A 21,808-nucleotide genomic window follows, 5' to 3' on the forward strand; every position below is an offset into this window, starting at 1 on the left:
AAGATGTGTAATGGTAATAATAGTAGTCGCTACAGAACTTCATAGATTCTACATTATGTTTTCCTATATTACCTCCTTTCATTCTAATAACAGAGTTTAGCAGCTGTTATTCAATTTTAATGGGGAATACTGAGACTCAGATTTACAATTGATATGCATGGTTACAAGCTAAAAATACAGCTGATACTTAGGCAATACTCTAGAGTACTAGCTTATTATCATTGTCCAAGTCTGACAAAATTTAAATTACATTGCTATCATACCGATTAATACTCTTAACATCTATAATTTCAAGAAAAATATTAGTAAGTATATTTAATGGTCAAATCTGAAAGGACCTAGGAATATCTTCACTGAAATGAAAATACACACACACACAGACACACACACACAGACACACACACACACACATACAGACACACACACATACACACAGACACAGACACACACACACACAGAGCATTCAATCTCATTTTGAAAGTACTTTTAAAGAGAAGTTAAAAGTAATGCGGACTCATAAATTTTACTCTTTATTAAATTGTTTATATTTATTTAGCAACATAAATCAAGATATGTTTTGTTTAAAAATCTAAAAGTTAAAACAGATTGGTAGTACCATTAATCATTATTTATTCAAATCAACTGTAAGCTTTTGAAGTTTTACATAAAGTTTTATTTCCTTAATAATTACAAAAGACTTTTGGAGATCAATAAAATAAATGCTAAGAAAGAGAGAGTAAAATATCTTTTATATATTTATTCATACAAGAAAAAAGGGAGAGAATTTTTGAGTGAGCAAAAATAAGGGTATCACAAGGGTGCACACACAACATATACACACATGTGCATGCATGCATGCCAGGTTTTTCATGCAAGTAGACGGCCAATCCAAACATTTGTACACAGTTAAATACTGGAATAACACATATCTCTGAGCCTACGGACTGAATCTGAGCTTTGAGGTTTACAAGTTATATGAATTTGGGCACATCATTTAATCCCTTGGAGTCTCAGTTAACATATATATATATATATGTATATGTGTATATGTATGTATATGTGTATAAAGGTATATATAAAATGTATGTGTATATATACACATTCACACATACACAGAAACACACATATATACATATACATATGCACCCTCACACATATATAGTCACACACATATACATATACACACGTATATACACACACACATATACAGACACACACACATATACATACACACACATGTGCACACACACACATATCTATATATCTATATCTATATCTATATCTATATCTATATCTATATCTATATCTCCCGGTATAGGCCTGACATTTCAAGGCTGTTGAAGCTGAGCTAACATACTTAAGAGTGCTCAGGAGCATCTAACATCTAGAATATTCATAGTAGGTACTCAATAATTATTATACCGTTTTGTTAGGATATCATCTATCATTTTATAGTTTTAAAATTAAGAATTATGAGGCATGAATAAAACTATATCACTCAGTTTAGCTTATAAAGTTTCATATCCAATTTTATCACTCAAAAGATTCATTTTATATATTATTCTGCTTAAAGAGGACATGAGCAGGTTGTAGAGATGTCACTTTCTCAACACTCACCTCTTGATATACTCTAATATGAAAACAGATAATGCAGATTTGTATTTTTGAGAGGATGACACCCAGGTGGTTATGTGGAAGGTAATCTAGATACCCCGTATGACACATCCTTTGGTGTACATATGTGTGCTCTCCATTGGCAATTTTGAAGAACCCAGGAAATACCTAAAAGTTAGGGATTTTTCTATATACAAATAAATAGGACTTTTAATATTACTTTTATAAGTAACAATGATTTAAAAAATCACCATTGCTTCATTCATTTTAATATTTAGTGATACCTGATAAAGTGAGTTACAAGAATTTTCTCACATCACCAAAATATATGACACTAATGGGTGGGTTAAATAATATGAAAAATGACCTGAAAGAGTTCATTTATATCACACTAGGCATCCAACTTCAAGTCAATTAGAGAGTTTGGTTCTAGGGAAAATCAGACATTGTTTTTGTCAAATACTTTGTCAGATAACTGGATTAGAGAAATATTCTGTGCCTTGCTCACCTAGAAAGAATTAAATATAAAAACTAATCTAGAAAATCCAAAAGAGGATGAAAGAAAGTTCCTAATTATAAGATCAATTAACAAAAGAGTAGTTCTGACTTGTAATCCGATTTTCATGTTGATTTTTATAAGCCTGCAGGAGACAGGCACCTCTGGTACTACAGCTTCTGCCATCCCTGGAAGGCTGACTGGTACACAAGTGTGCGAAGGAACACACTGACTCTGCCGCTTAACTTTGAAAAAAACTAAAAATATTAAAGTGGGTCAACTGTGCAGCAATCATGAATAGAGTGATAGATGGTATTTAAAATTATACATACATATGTTTTGTTTGTACCTTTCTGAGAAGATTCCATTCTGAAAAGAAGCAATGTAGGTCTTTCTTTTGTCCACAGGCATTACATCAACATAACCACCGTGATTTCGAACCACTCCAGCATGTACTGCTGCTCTGCAGATACTGGACAGCTGCGAAGGCAAGGAAACAAACCAACTGCCATTATTGGAAATTCCTGTTGGACTTGTCCAGCCTATTCTTCCATTATTAATAGACTGAAGTCGCTGACATCCTGATGTCATGGATAGCCAGTGAGCAGCTACAGGATGAGGTTTTATGCATAAAGGAGTGTTTGAAATGTCACAAAGTCAAAGCCAATTCGGAGCAAGCCTGAAGGCCAACCTTAAGGGTGATGCAATGGTAAGACCCCTCCCCAGTCTAATCTAGCAAACACCTGTTCTTTCCAAACAGTAGGCTTTAGAGTATCAAAGCAATAAAAAGCAAATTAGCTTCTTTGATCTCTTCTAGCACCTGTTTGTCATTCTTCAGTTTTAGCCTTTGTTCTATACTGGGCTCGCTCTGACTAAATGCTCACAGGTTAGATTATCCATCCCTCAGGTATGTTCACTTTTGCCTAATACAAACTCCACCATAGTTCTACATATGACTATGGCCCCTGTTCCAAAATACAAGAAATGGGGTAGTTTTTTTCTTAGCAAATAATATGATCTACACAGAGAAGCTTTGCCTAAGAACCCTGAAAAGAAAAAAAAATGAAGAATCATCATAGCTTCTACCTAGATTTGTAATGCCTGTCAATTTAGTTTGAATGGTCTGACATGAAATACTAGGCAAGTCCTACGATTACATTGTACTAGTCGTATAATCTGAATTGAATGCGATTTCTATGGAGAAGAAAATTATCGTTTCAGTTCCAATACTTTCAAATTTTTAAAACTACTGAATTCTAAAAGTCAGATCATTTCTTTTGGTCCATTAAAATCTTCAATTTTAACATTTGCTTTAGTCCAAATGTTTTACCAAACTTTGTCAACAACTAAGTACAATCCAAGGAAATCCGACCAAAAAAAATATTTTCACTGTTTCAGTATAAAACAATCCATGTCAAATGCCCATGGGTCTTTTCTGATTCCATTGGTGTGTTCTTTTATCTCTATGCACATGTGAGTGATTTAATATGCTTTTTTTAAGTTCACATAAGCATGTATATCTTACATGACCTTGCTTTATTACTGTGCTGTGAACTCTAGAGCATCAGTCAGTATTTATTAGATCAGAGTCTGAATGCCAAGCTGTTTAATCCTTTCCATGCTTTTGCTGTATCGCAAAATACCATGTATCTAAAACTTCCATCCTTATTCAAAGGCATTTTCTTCAACATTTAAAGTCCCACTGAATTACATTTGCATCCAATATGGTTCCTAACAGATGGAATTAAAAATAATTCTGTGCACATTTCAGTATTTGTTCTGTTAAAAGAGTATCAATCAGCATTTTCCCAAGGCAACAAAAGTGCTTAGATATAACGTTTACTAAGTCCAAGTACTTAATATGTTTTGAGGCTATTGTATTGCCTGCAATTGTGCATTCAGCAGGCATCCCTATTTGAGTTCAAAGGTCAGAAGACATTTTCTTTTCATACTCAGACTTCATTAACACTAATATACGATGAAATTATTTATCTGTAAAAATAGAATTTTTAATGAATGCAGAAATATATAATAAACTATAAATAAAAGTTCAAATAAACAGAATGTACAAGGTCTAACTATAAATGGAAGGAAAGAAAGAGAAAGGAAGGAGGGAGGGATTCTGGCTGATTGGTTCTCACATTTTCATACTTTATTTGGAGAGATAATGTATTTTGTCAGGCCAGGGAAGACTGGCAATTAATGATTGGATCTCTGATTTCGTACTTGCCATTTGACAGTAATCTTTGTATTTCCAACTTACTCTTCAAACGACCTATATATTACACACATTACACACACATTTCACTGAGGGTAGAAAGATAAAATGATCTCAAGTTATGAGTTCTAACAAAACCTTAACTCTAGCAAATAGATGGCTTTAAAGGTATAGAAGTATACAGGATATTTTGAAAGATTTTCACGAGACATGACTAAAATTAAAAGTTCTCCTGCTTAAAGGGAAAATCTGAAAAGTATGATTTCTTTGGAAATCTCTGTTGAGTTCAGATATGCACATTCCTATATATTTGTTAATCTACTTGTTTCAACAAATATTTATCTGCAAGGTACTTGGTTAATAGCTGACGTAACCATGTGCTCTAAGCTCTGTTCAGGCAGGACGTGCCTGTCTTGTTCACGGCTTGGCAGACATCAAATTCATGATCAAAAAACGATGAATGAATAACCCAGCTGCTGCCCTTGAGAAACTTACAAACTAATAAAAGAGATAGGGTAATAATCATAATATCAAATACAACAGGCTAAGTGCCAAAAGGAGAAAATGAAGTGATAGGGGTTGAAATAGGGGCAACTTCATACTTGGGTTGGAAGGTGCAGCAACACACCCTCACAGAGAAAGTGGCAATAATTTAGGTTTTGAAGAATGACCACAATTTTGACACAAAATTTTCAAAAATATTGCATTTCAACAGAGGCAAGAATATAAGCACAAATGTGAAGACTAGCACGTTCAAGATACCAGCACGACATTTCAGTGGCACATAAGACTAGTTCAAATCTGGAGGTTGAGAGAGACTCAGAATTGGAGTATAACTGTAAAGGTAAAGCTGAACTGAAAAAAATCTAGACCTAAGTAAGCTCACCAAGAGAAACAGGTGGTAATATACATATTCAGTCCTCTTTACATGATCAAATTCCCTTAATATTCTATTGAGTATGTGCATAAGACATTTCCTAAATTTGCATTTGTAGCTCTCTGGCTTAGAAAACTGTAATGGTTTCTAAGCGTTTGCCTCATAAAACGTAAACTCATCAGCATGCACTTTCAGACTTTGTCCGCACACTGATGTGAGCTGGATTCCTCTCTCTCTCAGACTAACTTGGTTGAAGCCCCTTTTCATTCCGATTTTCAGCAGATCAGAGACAAAGCTATCTGCTAGACTGATGTGCAGCTCATTTACTCTTAACTCCATTACTTTGTAAATGTCACTTATCCCACTAGAACATGTTCGCTGATTCTCTTTACCAATGGACACTAAAACCCTGGCTCAACAAGCACTTAACAGGCCTGGCACCTTGGAAGGCCAAGGCAGGAGGACTGCTTGAGGCCACACCAGCCTGGGCAACACGGTGAGACCCCATCTCTACAACAACAGAAAAAGAGCCAGGCATGGTGTCATGTATTTGTTCTTCTAGCTACTTGGGAGGCTGAGGCAGGAGGATCACTTGAGCCCAAGTTTGAAGTTAAACTGAGATATGACTATGCCACTGCACTCCAGCCTGGGCCATCACAGCTCATATTCCTTGTCCAACTCCACTAAAGTCATCTCTTAAAACATCCCCTCAATTAGTTCTCTTTTGCATATATTTTAACGTAGCATCTCTATGACTCTATGCTACATTTTAAATGGCTGTTTAGCAGTGAAGATATTATTTAGACTTTTGACGAATTCTTAGTTATCCAGTTTAGACTTCAAATACTAAAGAATCAAAAGAAAAACGAAACACATTTTCCTTCCCAACAATGACTATAGACTATTTCATTATGTGTCTTATATAAAACATATGGGGAGAATGGGAAGAAAAATTTTGTCAAATCTTACATATGGATATTAGTTTTTCAGTGATATGGATGTTTAACTCTTCTGAGAATGCCTATTAACAAAGTCTGTTTCTTTGCACTGTATAGAAATATACATATATACATTTAAATGTGTCTATACATTTATATAGATACATGAATGTTGAAAGCTGTATAAATTAGGATACTTACATCAGAATAAATTCGAGTTCCAATTACACGCGCATAATGTGGATTTGCTTGCATACAGTTACGAGGACAGTATACTCTGAAAAAAATAATATATATATATATATATTAAGTAAGCTGGTTACTTAAGTCTTTCTTAGTAAAACCACAGAAATGCGTACACAAAGTAAGCTCAACATTCTAAACCCTACTCATTTTTTTCTCCTGAAATAGGTCAATTGTATAAACCCAGGCAGTAGACACAATTGCTTCTGTTTATCTATTTCTATCTTTTGGCATAAATGTGATTTTAAAAAATTAGGAAGCTCTCTAATGTGGGGATTTCAAGCCAAAAGAAACACCAGAAAGCATCTCTATGTATCTGAGAAGTTGGTACCCAATATATCTGTAGAATTTAGTAAACCAATAACTTGGAAAATCTGAATCACTGTCTGCCTCATACATCTCATAGTTTCTCTTCTTTATATTTACATCTTTGGAATCTCATTCAGTTTCATGGTTTTAATTATCATCTTCAAATGGCTGATTTCCAAATTTACATTTCCAATTGGGACCTCTCAATTCCAAACTTGAATATCCTACTGCTTGTTCAACATCTCCACTTAGCTATAATAAACATCTCAAGCTTACCACATATGAAACCAAATTCCTAATCTCCTTCTCTAGTTCCCAAATCTGTTCTTTCCATAGGCTTCCCATTGCAATAAATGGTACCTCCATGATTCCAAGTGCTCAGGCCAGAAACCTTTCTATCCTCAATCCCTCTCTTAATCTCACACCTTACATTCAACCCATCAGCAATTTCTATTGGCTGTACATGAAAACATATCCAAGATCAGAGCATCCCCAAGCACTTCAATCATGGTAACTCTGGGCTCTATCATCTACTGTCTAACTGACTGCAATAGGCTCTTCTAGGCTTCTTCTATGGTCTCCCTGCTTCCAATTTGGCCCTCTCCAATCTGTTTTCCATACTTATATCAAAACATAAAAGTCCAGCCAGGTGCCGTGGCTCACGCCTGTATTCCCAGCGTGGGTGGATCACCTGAGGTCAGGAGTTCATGACCAGCCTGGCCAACATGGTGAAACCCCATCTCTACTAAAAATACAAAAATTAGCTGGGCATGGTGCTGGGTGCCTGTAATCCCACTTCTCGGGAGGCTGAGGCAGGAGAATTGCTGGAACCTGGGAGGCGGAGGTTGCAGTGATCTGAGATCATGCCACTGCACTCCAGCCTGGGCAACGCAGCAAGACTCTGTCTCAAAACAAAACAAAATGAAACAACAAAAAATGTACAATTTCAAACACATCATTCCTCTGCTCCAAATATTTCAGTGGCTTCCATCACATTCAGAGTAAATGACAGGAGCCTCAGGAAGGTCAATAAGTCCTGCATCTTCTATCCTCACTGCCTTTCCAACTTTATATCTTACTCCTTTCCCACTTTCTCACGCTGCTCCAGTCACACTGGCCTAATGGTTATTCCTCAAACGCACACAATAGCCTTCTGCCTTAGAGCCTTTGCATTTATCTTCCTCTCTGCATGGAATGCTCTTCCTCTAGAAATCCCACTGCCTTACTGATATCTGGTTGGCTTAGCTCACTTAAAAGACATTTCCCAACACTTTTTTGGTTGTTCAGGCTCTAATACAATATGACCAAAAGCTTTTATTTAAACATACGATCCAATTATCAATATTTAATCAATCACATGATATTTTTAAAAATCTACTCCCAAAGTTCAAGAAATTGTCAAATGGCACTTCACTTTTAACCAAGTGGCTCGTCTGCATTCTCTCTCTCACACACACACACACCCATCACTAAAAGGAAACACAAACTAAAACTGGAAAAAACACAATTTTAAGTAGTAAATGAGACTCTCAACATAATTACGTGATAATCATTGGTGGATGATAGCATCAACAATTTTCCTAAAAGTATTCTAAATATACTTCAGTTGAAACTACTCTTGCCAATTGAAGCAGATCTTCCTTAAGATAGCTTTTAAGAAATAGTTACAGTTCTTATTTGTATAACACTGTATACTCTAGAGTGCATATACTTCACATAACATGGAAACTAGAACCATTTAAATATAAGTAATAAATACATCTGAGTTTCTATAACTTTGAATTAAAGAATTGATTGTTGTAAAAGATGCTGTCTGGGGATTCTGCAGGAGGAAGGGTGTCCCCTTTGACTGGAAACTGATCCCACTGTATTTGAGAACTGCTAGGCATTCACTGCTATCCTTATGGTTGTAAAATCACTTGCTCTGCATGCTCTGCACTCTATCTTGCCCATGTTCAGCTGTTGGCTGGCAGAATGCCATAGTCAGTAATCCGAGTTAAGTTAGTTTCTACTTAGATGAGTTCAGGTAAAACAAAGATTGGGGGAAGTTTTTGCTTGTTTGTATTCCAATCTGTTTTTAACAGCTTGTTACATGCTACTGAGAAGGTAGGTACTGGTCCAGCAAACTTTTTTTGTTTGTTTGTTTTTGTTGTTGTTGTTTTTTGTTTGTTTTTACCTACAATTTGCTGGTAAACTTTGAATGAAAATGCTGACATACTTTTACATCTTGAGCATTCAATAAATTTTAAAGATCTAATTGTTTATAGATACACGTAAAACTGGATAACATTTCTTATAATTTTTATAAAACATTAAGTAATAATTACTACAGAGTAACCAAATGGTTACTAAGTAAGTTAGATAGAGTTTATTTTGAATTGTTCTACCCGACATGGAAACTTTCAAGGACATGACTTGCAGGTAAATCTTGTTTCTTCAAGGTCTTCTTGAGCTAATGTAATGTAATTTAATTTATTTATTGTCATTTTTTCTCCAGAATAGACTATGCCTCAGCCTACTTAAGTGATATGAAATTCTAAAAGAAATGTACCAACTACATGGTTCCCTAAAAGTTATAACCTGTCATATATATAATATCATTATAACCTAGTTTATGAAACTATTACAAATTTTATATGGGAAAAACAAAAGACAATTTTGTTTCACTGAAATAAAAAAACCGGGAGAAGCTTTTCAGACTACTTAAGGTCAATATTATGTATAAATTGTCATTTCTATGGATTGATTATATTGGTAACAGTAAAGGCTAAAATTAAATTTAAAAAATTTATATCATTTTCCCTATTTCGATGTTTTGCTTTCTGAAACAAGTCAAGAAATAGGGAGGTTGTTTATTAATGCTTTACTTGATTTATCCCTTTTGCAACAATATTGATATAGCTTGTTTTGTAGTTATAAAATTACCATTTATTGAGCATCTACTATTGAGAACCTTATGTTAGAATGCTGGACAGAGACTATTCTTATTATTTGGTCCTCATAAACCTAGTCACATGGCTGACATAAGGCTAGGCATACTATTGGTACTTAGTAGGTAGCTAATAAATATTTATAAATTTAAATTCTAAAGTTCTTGTTTTTTTCACATATTACGATGCTAAAATTTACCAGCTTCACCTAGCAATACATCTTTACGCTTTTCTATAAAACTGCAATTTGTAAGTGTAGGGGTCTTGAGAAATCTGAAAAAAACATTTCTGCAAAACTGTCTAAGACTACAGAGCAAACAATGATTTAATCAAATATATGGGCCTTATAAGAGCATAATTGGTAGCTCTATTAATGGGAGATTGTATTTTTATCACAAAAATATTCAGCATATAATTCATTGGTGAACAAATGGCAAAAAGTATATGATGCACTTCACCCAGTAAGAGGTCCTCAAATTATCCTGCATACTTGGTAATCTGCGGATTTCAGCAAACACAAGCTGAGGACTTCTAAAATTCTCAATTAGAGTGCACCAAGTCAGCTGACCAAAAATATTATAACAGCAGTCCTGCATTAGTAGAGACAAATGATTTGAAAAGAAACAGGCTATGTGTATGTGAGGAAGTCTATTGTTTATATCACATCTGTAACTTAGAAACTGATAGAAAATGAAGTACTCTGTTATATGAAGATCACAGTCTTCTGTTACAAAGATTCTGTTATGTACCTTGTGAACAGCCAATCCCATTCTTTAAGTGAAATGTTGCTTTCATTTTAAAAGGGTAAGTAATGACGTTTTTCCAAAGTAGATAAACTTTTCCACAAAAATTAAGCTCCTTGAATTTTTAGGTATGTTGTCAAATTACAATTATATCTTGAAATCTCATTACTAGTTTTTAGAAATAGTGTGGATATTTGCATTAATGGAAATAGTGCAGATAGAACTAAGACTGGATATATGGAGACATGATTCATTTTTCCTATCTACTGATCATGGATTAAACCATAATACTTCTAACAGTTTTCATCCTAGCTTGCCCAAGATAAATAAAGCTTTTTTCATGATTTTATAGTACATAAATTCCATTATAATTCTGTAAAAGAGAATATACAAAAAATAAAAGAAAGGCAAATATGGGCTTTTTAACTTACCAAATGCAATCAGATTGATCTAATTTAAAAAACTGTATAATAATGTTAAAAATATGAGTTATGCCACTTTAGTTTCTGTTGTAAGAAACTGTTAGGAACTGAATGATTTTGTCCCTTCAAAGTTCGTATGTTGAAGTCTCAATCCCCAGTTTGACTGAACTTGGAGACACAGGGCCTTTATGAAGGTAATTAATGTTAAATGAGGTCATAAGGGGGGGGGGTCCTTATCCAATAGGATTAGTGTCCTTATAAGAAGAGATGTAAGAGAGAGAGATCTCTTTCTCCCTCCACCATGTGAGGACACAGAGAAGGTGGCTATCTGTAGACCAGGAAGAGAGCCCTCATCAGGATCCGAATCAGTCAGCACTTTGATCTTGAACTTCTCAACCTCCAGAACTGTGAGAAACAAATTTCTATTGTTTATACCACCCAGTCAATACTATTTTGTTACAGCAGCCAGAGCAGACTAATAAAAGGACTCTTTGTAGCACAGATGAATATACAGATTACATGCAAAAACCCTGATATTATGAAATAGCAGAGAATACTTTTGCATTGGGAGAAAGTACACTCGGCCTGCCTGGAGTGCATGTAGTTTATGATGTTCCATTGCTCCCTCCAGCTTAGCAGTTCAAGATTATACATCTTTTGAATCCCAGAGACACCAGAATTTCAGGCAAAAACAGTTATCGCAGGGCCAAAGTTCCCTATGTGTACACTGGTTTACCTTGGGCAATGTGAAGCAGGCTTATGAAATGGACAGAGCTGTTCCACAGTTGTTTCACAAGTCACAGCCTGAACTGAAGAATTAAAACACAAAACAATGAGTGAATCCTTTGAAAGCAATAACATATTACATAGTACTAAGAAAATAAGATGAAGAATGTGCTAACCTGTTACTTTAGAGACTGTGAAGGAATTAGCAGACTGATATTTGCTGAAGGTAAAAATACAGAAATGTTCATTATTTTTATATAGTCATCATAAGCAGCAGCATCATTTCCGGAATCTTTCAAGTCTATGAACACTTAATTTTCTTTTTAAACACTTATTACACTAGACAAGTAGCAATATAGGAATATATCATCAGTTTTATGCTAAATCCATGTTATCATCAGTTATTAAGCAAATCAATACCATTCTTAAGGTGATCTTTCATTATTAATCTCAAAAACTTATAGATAATAGCATAAAGCTATATCTATTTTGATTCCTATCAAAATTAAAACGCTCAAATACTAATTTCCTGCCTCCACAAGACCAAACTATTTATTCTTTCACAACAGGAAATACAAGACAATGCTGTTAAAAGACTACAAAAAATAAGTACCAAAGGGAGTGTACATTATTCCTTTTTTGTTCCCCCTAGTATCTAGCAAAATGTCTACAGTAAAATGAATTAACTTCTCCTCTTTCCACGCATTATTAAAATGCTGAAATATAAGATCAGGCACACAATTACACATCAAAATTGTAATTGGTTGATGTATATCCAAATTTTTAGAAAAACATCTATTGCAAAAGGTAAGGCTACTTTAACGTGGTACACTCTCTGAATACATTGGCTCGGAACTGAAGGTGTAAAATTTCAACAACTCTTTATTTCTGTCAGCTTCAAATTCAGTATTTAATATTCCTCATCTATAATGTGTCCAAAAGAAATAACATTCTCTGAGGCATAAAATATACAACCTATTAAATATAGCCTTCAAGTTTCAAGAGAATTTCTATAATAGAGATAATTAAAAATTAAGAGGAAAAAAAGTAAATAACAGGATAAATGTCCTTTAATGTAACACCCACTGCTTGGCTTACTAAAGCTAATAACTACTATTTATTACTTATTTAAAGTAATTAATAAATGTTTGCTAAGTGAATAGGTTAATTAATGAATATTTCTATAGAACTTTTGGCCAAGTGTGGTGGCTCACACCTGTAATCCTGGCACTACGGGAGGTTGAGGCTGATGGATCACTTGAAGTCAGGAGTTTGAGACCAGCCTGGCCAACCTGGTGAATCCCCATCTCTACTAAAAATAACAATTAGTTGGACATGGTTGCAAGTGCCCGTAGTCCCAGCTACTTGGGAGGCTGAGGCAGGAAAAGTTGAACTTGTGAGACTCTGTCTTAACAACAACAACAACAAAAATTGCTAAAAAGAGTTATCACTAACAGCTAAAAACCACCCATCAAGCCTTTGAATAAGACTGTATATGCTGGGTGTGTGGGCTTACGCCTGTAATCCCAGCACTTTGGGAGGCCGAGGTGGGTGGATTAACTGCAGTCAGGAGTTCAAGACCAGCCTGGCCAACATGGTGAAACCCTGTTTCTACTAAAAATACAAAAATTAGCCGGGTGTGGTGGTGCGTGCCTATAATCCCAGCTACTTGGGAGGCTGAGGCAGGAGAATCACTTGAGCCCGGGAGGTGGAGGTTGCAGTGAGCTGAGATCACGCCACTGAACTCCAGTCTGGGTGACAGAGTGAGACCCTGTCTCAAAAAGCAAAAAAACAAAACAAACAAATGAAAAACAACAATAAAAAAAAGAGACTACATAGGAGATCATTCCACAAATTTTTAAGAGTTCCTAATAGTTTTTTATAGTTATTAATTCTAACTTAACCCCACTGTGAAGATTTCATGCAACTGTATTGTATCAAAAGAGACAATGTCAAATTTCCTAAGAAAAGGCATTCTGTGTGAAGTTCAGTAATGTTTACTGTTTTACTTAGAGGAAAAAGACACTAAAAAGGTATTTCAAAAGCCCCCATTTTTCTACTTTCTATACAGTACATATAAAATTGCACAGTGTTTTGGAATAAAGTATTTGGTATACCTCATGGGAGAAACATTAATAAAATTAAATGCTTTTATATTGAGATACTTTTAAATGGACAAAAGAAAGATGACATAGCATAACACATATTTAGAGAACTTTTCAAAATGCTCTTTTCTGTAATGTAATTTATCTTATCAACAAAGTTAATGGTACATGAAATAAGCCATTTTCCCTAAATAGGACAAGAAGAACATGCAAATTAATTACCCTTCTCAAGGTATTTTCTGTCAAGCTAAAAAATTATTGCTTTACATTGAGAAGTAACTGTAAATTTACACATTTTTAATGCAACTCAAAAATTTGGAGTTTCAGCATGCCCATTACAAGCAAAAGAGTTCAACTTTGTCCTTAGATGCTTTATCTTCTTTCTGTCTAATAAAACTACAAGCTGAATGAGCCTTGAAAATTACCAAATTATTTCTTCTTAAATTATTCTATGCTTTGCTCTTAAAAAAATGTGTTAGCTCATTGTTACAATTTAAAATTATCTGGTCCAAAAGATTATTTGTATACTTACCCAATTGTCTGAATACCATTTCTATTAGACTTGATGAAATAATGTTTTCTTCCTTGTCTAGTGATATCTACCCAACCACCATCATTGTCTATTATACCATAATGAATTGCAGCTCTACAGATGCTGGATTGCTTGGAAAAAAGTAGGAGATAAAAGGATGTTAAAAATATAAGAGTTCTGCATAAGTCCAAACTATTTACCATTTATATGATTTTAAATTAAACATTTCTGAGCAAAATATACTTATGTAAGTTATTTTGCACAATAAAAATCAAATATTATATGGAAGGACCCTATCCTCAAATAATTACATTTATAATACTTACCATTTCATAATGTACACTGCCAATAACTTTAGCTTTACTATCCACACAGCCAGCAGGACATTCATACCTAAATAAAAGTAATTGGGTGCAAAATTTAGTTTCTCTGAATGTCAGTACAAAATACAAATATTTATTATATTCAGTCAATTAATTTTCAAAATAATAACAAATATTACCTATTGCAGGTTGTTCCTTTGCACTGATCTCTTAACCTTACTTCACAAGAAACAATTTGGGCTATAAAGAAAAAAATACCAAAATAACTCATATAATATACAAGCAGTTGTATTTCATTATATAGCCTAATGACAAAATTTTTGCCATTCTATAAATGTTCAAATTAATAAAATCTTGATGGACATACCATTTAGGTACCTAAGAAATTTTATAAGTAATATAGAAGTCTTACACATTTGCTGTGTGCTTATGACTTCATTTCTGCTACTCTCATCTGATCTTGTCCGGACATGGGTGTCATGGACTTGTGACTGTTGGCGTTCTACTTCATTTGTTTCCTCTTCTCGAGGGGTATAATACCTGTCTGACCCTTCTGTTAGAGAAAGCAGATTTAGGAAATATTAACCCTATTTTACATGTGCACAAATTATCAAATAATAATATACTTTGATAATCCTGTTAACATTGAGAACTAGAAAAATCAGTATTGTTTTTTGCGCAGGATTTGGCTTCAGGTGGTGATCTTAGGTACTGCATTGGAGTAAATGAAATACACACATAAGCCTTTCAAGTCCTTGATTCATTTATGTTAATGGTTGACTAATATTCAATGAAGCCGCTTCTAAACTTTTCTTATATTTCAACATATCATTGTTTGATGTTCATAATGACACCATGAAATCTACACAGTGATCTAATAAGGTCATGGCTTAGCAAAATCAAATGTGATTTCAATTAAAATCATGTTCTTAATATTTTCAGGAGGATCACATTTAGACTTCTCCCAAATGGAAATGTGGCCTAAAGAAGGACTGACATGCCCTTATTATTTATGACAATATCCATCTCCACAGCAAGTTTTCTTCCTTTAGAAGAAAAGTCAATGTGCAGAAACTTAAACTTGACCATGGAGAATAATTTCAAACTTTGAATTTAATGTTTTTTTTTTTCCAGATTGGATTTTATTAAAGGCTTGACAATGGCACATGTTGGAGAAGCATATTATTTTGATGCATGCCCAAGAACTCAGAACCTAAAAAAAGTATGAAGTCACAGGAAAGTCAGCTTTAAGTAAAAGATAATGGTCACTAGGGAAGAGGCAGGTAGGTTGGAGGTTTGGACACAGAGAATATGAAAAACACCCACACAAGGAAAAAATGATGCAAATACTTCCAGGAATTTTTAAATGGCTTATACAACACAGGGATATATATGGGCACTTCTCTACACATTTTAGTTAATGCATCATTAAGGGAAAAAAAAGAGACACGTGTCATTATGAGCACTGAAAAAGGGCTGTAATTGTTCAAATATTTCCTATTATACTCAGTCTACATCATTCCTCCTTTAGTTATCAGTAAGAAAAAAAGTACAAGGCAGTAAAAAATGTTCACTTGAATGCACAAGTGCATGACTTTTCACAAAGCTTTGTCATAACAGTTTATGTGCTATAAACAGGACACCATATTTACTATTTAAGACATCAAATGCATTTGAGAGTACTACTCAATGTACTACTCAAGTAATATAAAACTAGTTTTACAGTTTTATATAACTATTATACTTTTCTTATTTTAGCATGACAAATTGAATAGTGTGCAGTGAGAAGTGAAAAATCAATGTAATTCATTGAGCATGGTTCAATAAGATACACAAAGGGGTATTCTGTTAAAAATGTTTAAAGCGCTAAAAATAAATTGTGTTAAATTGCTAAATCCTTTAAAAAAAGATGAGAGTTATGGAAATAACTCTAGTCAACCATACATCAAGATGACTTTTAAGATATAAATATACTTGTCATTCTGGGTTATTTCAAAGGAGAATCAGAAAGTTACCTGAAATAATGATGGAACTTTAAAAATTTCATGTTAGTATAACAAACTTCTTATTAATATACATATTTGTAAAAGATTTCTTCAAAATATTTGAAATAGAGTTCTAGAGACTTTTCATGTAATCATTAAGTGTACTTCTGGCTTTTTTAAACATAAGTAATGCAGAAGCTGGATTAAAGTATAAATCAACATGAATACTATAACACAATAGCACTTACCTTTGTAGCACAGATTTTCTCTACAGCCCCCTCCAAAACTAGGTGGGCAAGCAGAACAGGGCCGCCCATGTTTGTAAGGGGCGTGGCCCCACCAGTTTCCCCTTTAAGAGATGATACGCTCTATTAAAATATAGTCTAATGTCATAATTTATAAAATATTGTGAAACATCACTATATATGAACATTCTAAGTAATTATTTTGGTGTATAGATTTAACACATTTATATAATTTATTACAGAGCCCTTTTGGTTACTAGGTTTAAATATAAATTACTGCCTCATTTTGAAAATTTCCCAAGTAAATTAAAACACATACTGTTAAAAATTACGAAATCAAACTTTTGCAGAAAGCCAAACTCTGCCATGGAATATTCACTATATTTCATTTGCTTTAATAAAAACCCATTATTAAACTTGAATTTGACCCTAAATACGATTGTGTCACATTGTTAACATAATCCCTTAAATGGTCTTTACACAGATGAAAATACATTTCTCAATTAACGTATAGTTTTAATATCTAATAAATAACAATTATTCATTATTTATGGATAGCATAGCTTAGTGAGTAAAACTGAATACATAAAAATATGCTTCCTATATTCCCAAAGATTATACTTTCATATTTCATATCCCCCTTTATGCATTTATTTTATGCATTAGGCAACTATAATTGTTACCATATTAAATAAACAGAATTAAAATAATACACTTCATTCAGTGATACACACGGAAAATGGGGAATAATCAGGAACATAAAGGTATTTTCCTTTTGTTAAGAAAAATCTACATTTGAAATAGTGTTTTCTCTACTCACTTTGGGGAGTAATTGCACACCAGGTAGACAGCTTTGGGCCATATCTGCCCCCAGATGTTCATGTTATTACACAAATTAATGGCACAACCAATTCTGCTACTAGTTGCCCACACCACCTATATTAGAAAAATGAAAGGCTCAGAAAAAGCAGGCTGAAATCAAATAGGACAACACTTCTGAGAGAAAAATGCATACAATTTGAATGTGAGAAACCAACGTTTATCATTCAAAATGAACTGAGATCAAATCAAAAAGGTTTTTTCCCCGAGTCTTTGAGTAATACCTAGGTCAATTTTAAAAAGAGAGCTACAGAAAAATAACTGTGTCTGGTTACAAAATGCAGGCATTTTCAAAAGCAAACTTAGCAAATAATTCAAAAGTTACATCCTCACGAACCTAATGTCATATTAACGTTTCTATGAAGAAACTTTTCTGACAAAGGAACAGAAAATCACATCCTAAACAGCAAACACTGGAGCAAAAATTTACATGTTCAGATTTCTTATACAACATGATTTTTTCATCATGCCACAGGTTATCAGGTAGTTTGATGCTGGTCAATCTTGTCACATGCAAAAGCATACAGAACAATTAATATGCTTTATATTCACTGATAATAAGTCTGATCAGCAGTGAGCTTTATCTAGTTCAATCTGCCTTTAGTTGTTTGATTTGGAAATTTAGAACATACCAATTGTGAACATGAAATATACATATATATATACACACACACACACACACACACTGCACATGTAAATATTGAATGTCATTGGTAAATAAAACTATATTTTTATTCCTTGAGATAAAACTTTGACATTGAAGATGGTAAATTTCTCCCCATATTACTGGGGCCATATTAAAAATGTTTGATATGCAAAATCACTGAAATAATGCCTTTTTCAGTAGATGTTTGGACTTTTTTGTGTGATTATTTTTACTGTTTATAGAAATTTGTAAGCCAATTCAACATAATCAATATTCATATAATTTTTTTAATAACCATGTTAAATGATATAAGAAAGACAAGTTCACTAGCCTAATTTCTTTCATAGTTACATTAACTCAGTTTGGGGAATTAAGTATAATACCCCCTAAACATACCTGTGTATAATGTGTACATACAGGACCAGAACACCTGAATGGACAATATGGGTTGCATTCATGTTCATATGGGTAGCTAAAGTCTTTCACTTCATCATACCATGCTTGTACATGAAACGTCGGGGGCCTATATCTATTAGAAAGAAAACAGTCACAGAGGGCAAGCAAAGGTGGAGAAAATACAAAACTAAATATTGTAAAATATATTGGTATAATTTGGTAGAAAGATACTTTGGTGTAAATTATTAAACTTAAATATTTATGCCCATTACATTACTAATAAATTGATGATTTAAAGTCTAAAAAATTGCTGATTGTTCTGGTATGACATTTATTTTTTGTTACTTGTTTCATGATGATTTTTCTTCCAAGACTTTGAAAAACTGCACTGATGAATTAATAAGGATTTCATTTTAAACACTAATGTTTTCAGAAACAAAAAGTTGTGCTTTAAGATACCTTCCCCAGTGTGCTCCCAAATTCTGTCCAATTGATGGAAGCAAGCTTGCAGGTCCATGTTCCCACAAGCAAGTTTCAGCCCAGGATTCTGCAGATCTTTCCAGCTCTACATCCCAAGTCTACAGTTTAAAACAAAAGCAAAATGTGCACATGTAGCATTTGGACACTTCTTCAGAATATAGCATTGAGCAGTTCTTACATTTTCTCCTTTCTTTCTTTACAAAGTCAACATCATAGTTTGGATTCTCACCAGACTCAAAGGTCATCTAAATTTTTGCGCTGGCCTCCAAATCAATCTCCATGTCTCTATCTCTTAACCCTCCAAATTGTCCCACACGTGTTTAGAATTACTTAAGTGAACATGAATATGCTGAAGTGATTCCTGTGTCTAAACACATAAAACAAATCCCCATACACATAAAGTCCAAGGTCCGGGGTCCCATTCTTACCTATCATAAAGCATACAAGTCCTTGCTCTTGCTGACACTGTTTCCTCTGCCTAAGCATCCTTCTCCCCGTTATTTGTCAGACAGGTCCCACTCTTCCTTCACAACCCAGCTTTATAAAATACTTTGTCTGTGACATCATATCAATTTTCTTAGATGTAAGCTACCCCTTTGGAACTCTTAAGGCTTTGCTACATTTCTTTGTTTAGCACTTATTACATTGTAATATTAGTATTTGCTTACATATCTCTCTTTCATGGGACTGTAAATTGAACGGGGCAGTGCTGCTGGTATCCTTGGTCTATTTTCTAGTGTCTATCATCTGGACAAGGTAATTAATAAATGCTTCTTAAATACATGAATAACAAATCTAATTCTCATAAAAATATATACATAAAATTAAAATTAAATAACTAATTCATTTTTTAAAATAATTTTAAAAGAAATAATTCAAATCACTAAGTTATTTTAGTGAAATGATTACTGAAATAACTTTGCAAGTGCTGGGTTTAGTATTCAACTTATTAATTTGAAAAATATGCAGTATAGTATGTGTGGTGGTAAAAACACCGAGTTAGGTAGACCTGGGTTCAATCTTAGCACTACAATCACAGGACTCTGGGCATGTTATGAAGACGGGAAAACAAATCTGGGAACGGAAACTGAGGACACAACTTAAGTGACAATGATGAAGCTGGAAAAGAGTAGACAGTGAAAAGATGTTTAGGAATTTAAATTCCTAGAACTTGATAAATGGTTGGAGTAGGCGGTAAGGGAAAGAAAAGGTGAACACTGACGATACTACCAAATTGGAAGAAAGGAAATAGGAAGACAGAAATAGATGATTGTAATAGAAGTGTGTGTCTACGTACTTCCATGCATATTTCAAGGGTGATGTATGAGGGCACATATGCCAAGTAGAGAGTAGAACTATATGACTGGGGATCCAGAGGAAAAAATGTGCTCTGAAGATATGAATCATGAAGTTATTCAACCAGAGATAAATTTATTTGGGAATATGATATAGAATGAGAAGAGGAATAAAAAGAAAATTCTGGGGTTATCAAAATCTAAAGGGAAAAAACTCCAACAAGATAACAAAAGAAGTCAGGCAAGACAGAATAAAAGAGGTCAAAGAAAAACTAATTAATATGAAATTATAGAAGTAATGAGAGAGAAAAGATATTTTGGGAGTAGAGAACGGGTAACAAGTTTGAATGACACAGAAAACCAAGATTTCCTGAGTACTAATTCATGACTAAAAGCAACTTCAGATTAATGATGGGTGAAGAAATCAGAACACAGAGCATTAATAAGTGAAGAGAAAGTACGGAAAACAAATGTGAGTTACTTTCTCAATACTTTGGATAGGAAGAGAGATGTGGCAGAAGCTATAGATGAGATGCCAGAGTCTAGGGAGAACTTGTTCACTTGCTTTGATTTTTGAAGGATACAGGAAATCTAATCACATCAATACGCCAAAAGGAAAACACCCTAGGGACAAAGAGTCATGGAAAAAGAAATGTATGTTTGAGGAGAAGAAGATTCCTAATTCATTCATATAATTTTTCATAGGTGAACATCCCTCCCCATTCCATTGTGGTACTGAAATATGGATCATATCACAAAGGAAAATTTATACAAAATTAGAATAAGTTTATCATTAGTGTATCTTAATTTTCTAGCAAAATACAAAAACCGTGTATTTATATGCAACTAAAAATATAAGAGCAGCAAGAGTTGTTGCTTTTCATAAAAGTTTTAATTTTACTTTCAATTAGTGTCAAATATTCGAGATGACTGGTTTTAAGATATGGACATCAGAAACAAATGCTGTAAACAAATATTATCAGGTAAGCACTTTATTTGCCAATTATGGGCATATTATTAAACTTTACCATTTAACTTTGACCTAATTTTATAATTATACATAATGTTTATTATACAAAAGTATAATTCAAGTTGTGGTCACTATTTGTCCAAAGAAGAATTAGGTAAGAAACAATGAATTTGGCTGAAGTCCCAGAAAATGGGCAAAATGTTGATTTCCTTTTGTATCTAGAAAGTTGGAGAAGTAATTGTCTCTCAAAAGCAAGCAGGTTTCCAGGTGGAGTTCCCTAAAGACACAGGTTGTCTTTAAGGGACAAATTATTATCTGCAATCCAGGAAATTAGATTCTTGCAGCGTTCTCTAGTTATACACACGATATAACTATACTTACCTGTAGGGTTTTTTTTTTTTTAATATATCAATCTCATATTCAAAGAGTAGCCAGA

At 33.7% G+C, this 21,808-nt stretch overlaps 1 protein-coding gene across 3 annotated transcripts in view; it reads right to left on the reverse strand.

The window, feature by feature from the left end:
* CRISPLD1 (cysteine-rich secretory protein LCCL domain containing 1) overlaps positions 1 to 21,808 on the reverse strand; it is a 46,298-nt gene that overhangs the window by 2,577 nt on the left and 21,913 nt on the right. For 2 of the 3 annotated variants that reach the window (XM_011937172.1, XM_011937174.1), the window contains 12 exons: positions 19,087 to 19,205; positions 18,628 to 18,760; positions 17,527 to 17,642; positions 16,710 to 16,810; positions 14,889 to 15,029; positions 14,656 to 14,716; positions 14,480 to 14,546; positions 14,154 to 14,284; positions 11,693 to 11,736; positions 11,527 to 11,599; positions 6,345 to 6,420; positions 2,460 to 2,590 (listed from right to left, as the gene is read on the reverse strand). In XM_011937172.1, the coding sequence (XP_011792562.1) occupies positions 2,460 to 2,590; positions 6,345 to 6,420; positions 11,527 to 11,599; positions 11,693 to 11,736; positions 14,154 to 14,284; positions 14,480 to 14,546; positions 14,656 to 14,716; positions 14,889 to 15,029; positions 16,710 to 16,810; positions 17,527 to 17,642; positions 18,628 to 18,760; positions 19,087 to 19,205 (1,193 nt within the window). The remainder of the gene's footprint in view (positions 1 to 2,459; positions 2,591 to 6,344; positions 6,421 to 11,526; positions 11,600 to 11,692; positions 11,737 to 14,153; positions 14,285 to 14,479; positions 14,547 to 14,655; positions 14,717 to 14,888; positions 15,030 to 16,709; positions 16,811 to 17,526; positions 17,643 to 18,627; positions 18,761 to 19,086; positions 19,206 to 21,808) is intronic. The other variant, XM_011937173.1, reaches the window with a different exon arrangement.

This window comes from Colobus angolensis, unplaced genomic scaffold (assembly GCF_000951035.1).
Source record: "Colobus angolensis palliatus isolate OR3802 unplaced genomic scaffold, Cang.pa_1.0 Scaffold16, whole genome shotgun sequence".
NCBI classification, from domain to species: domain Eukaryota; kingdom Metazoa; phylum Chordata; class Mammalia; order Primates; family Cercopithecidae; genus Colobus; species Colobus angolensis.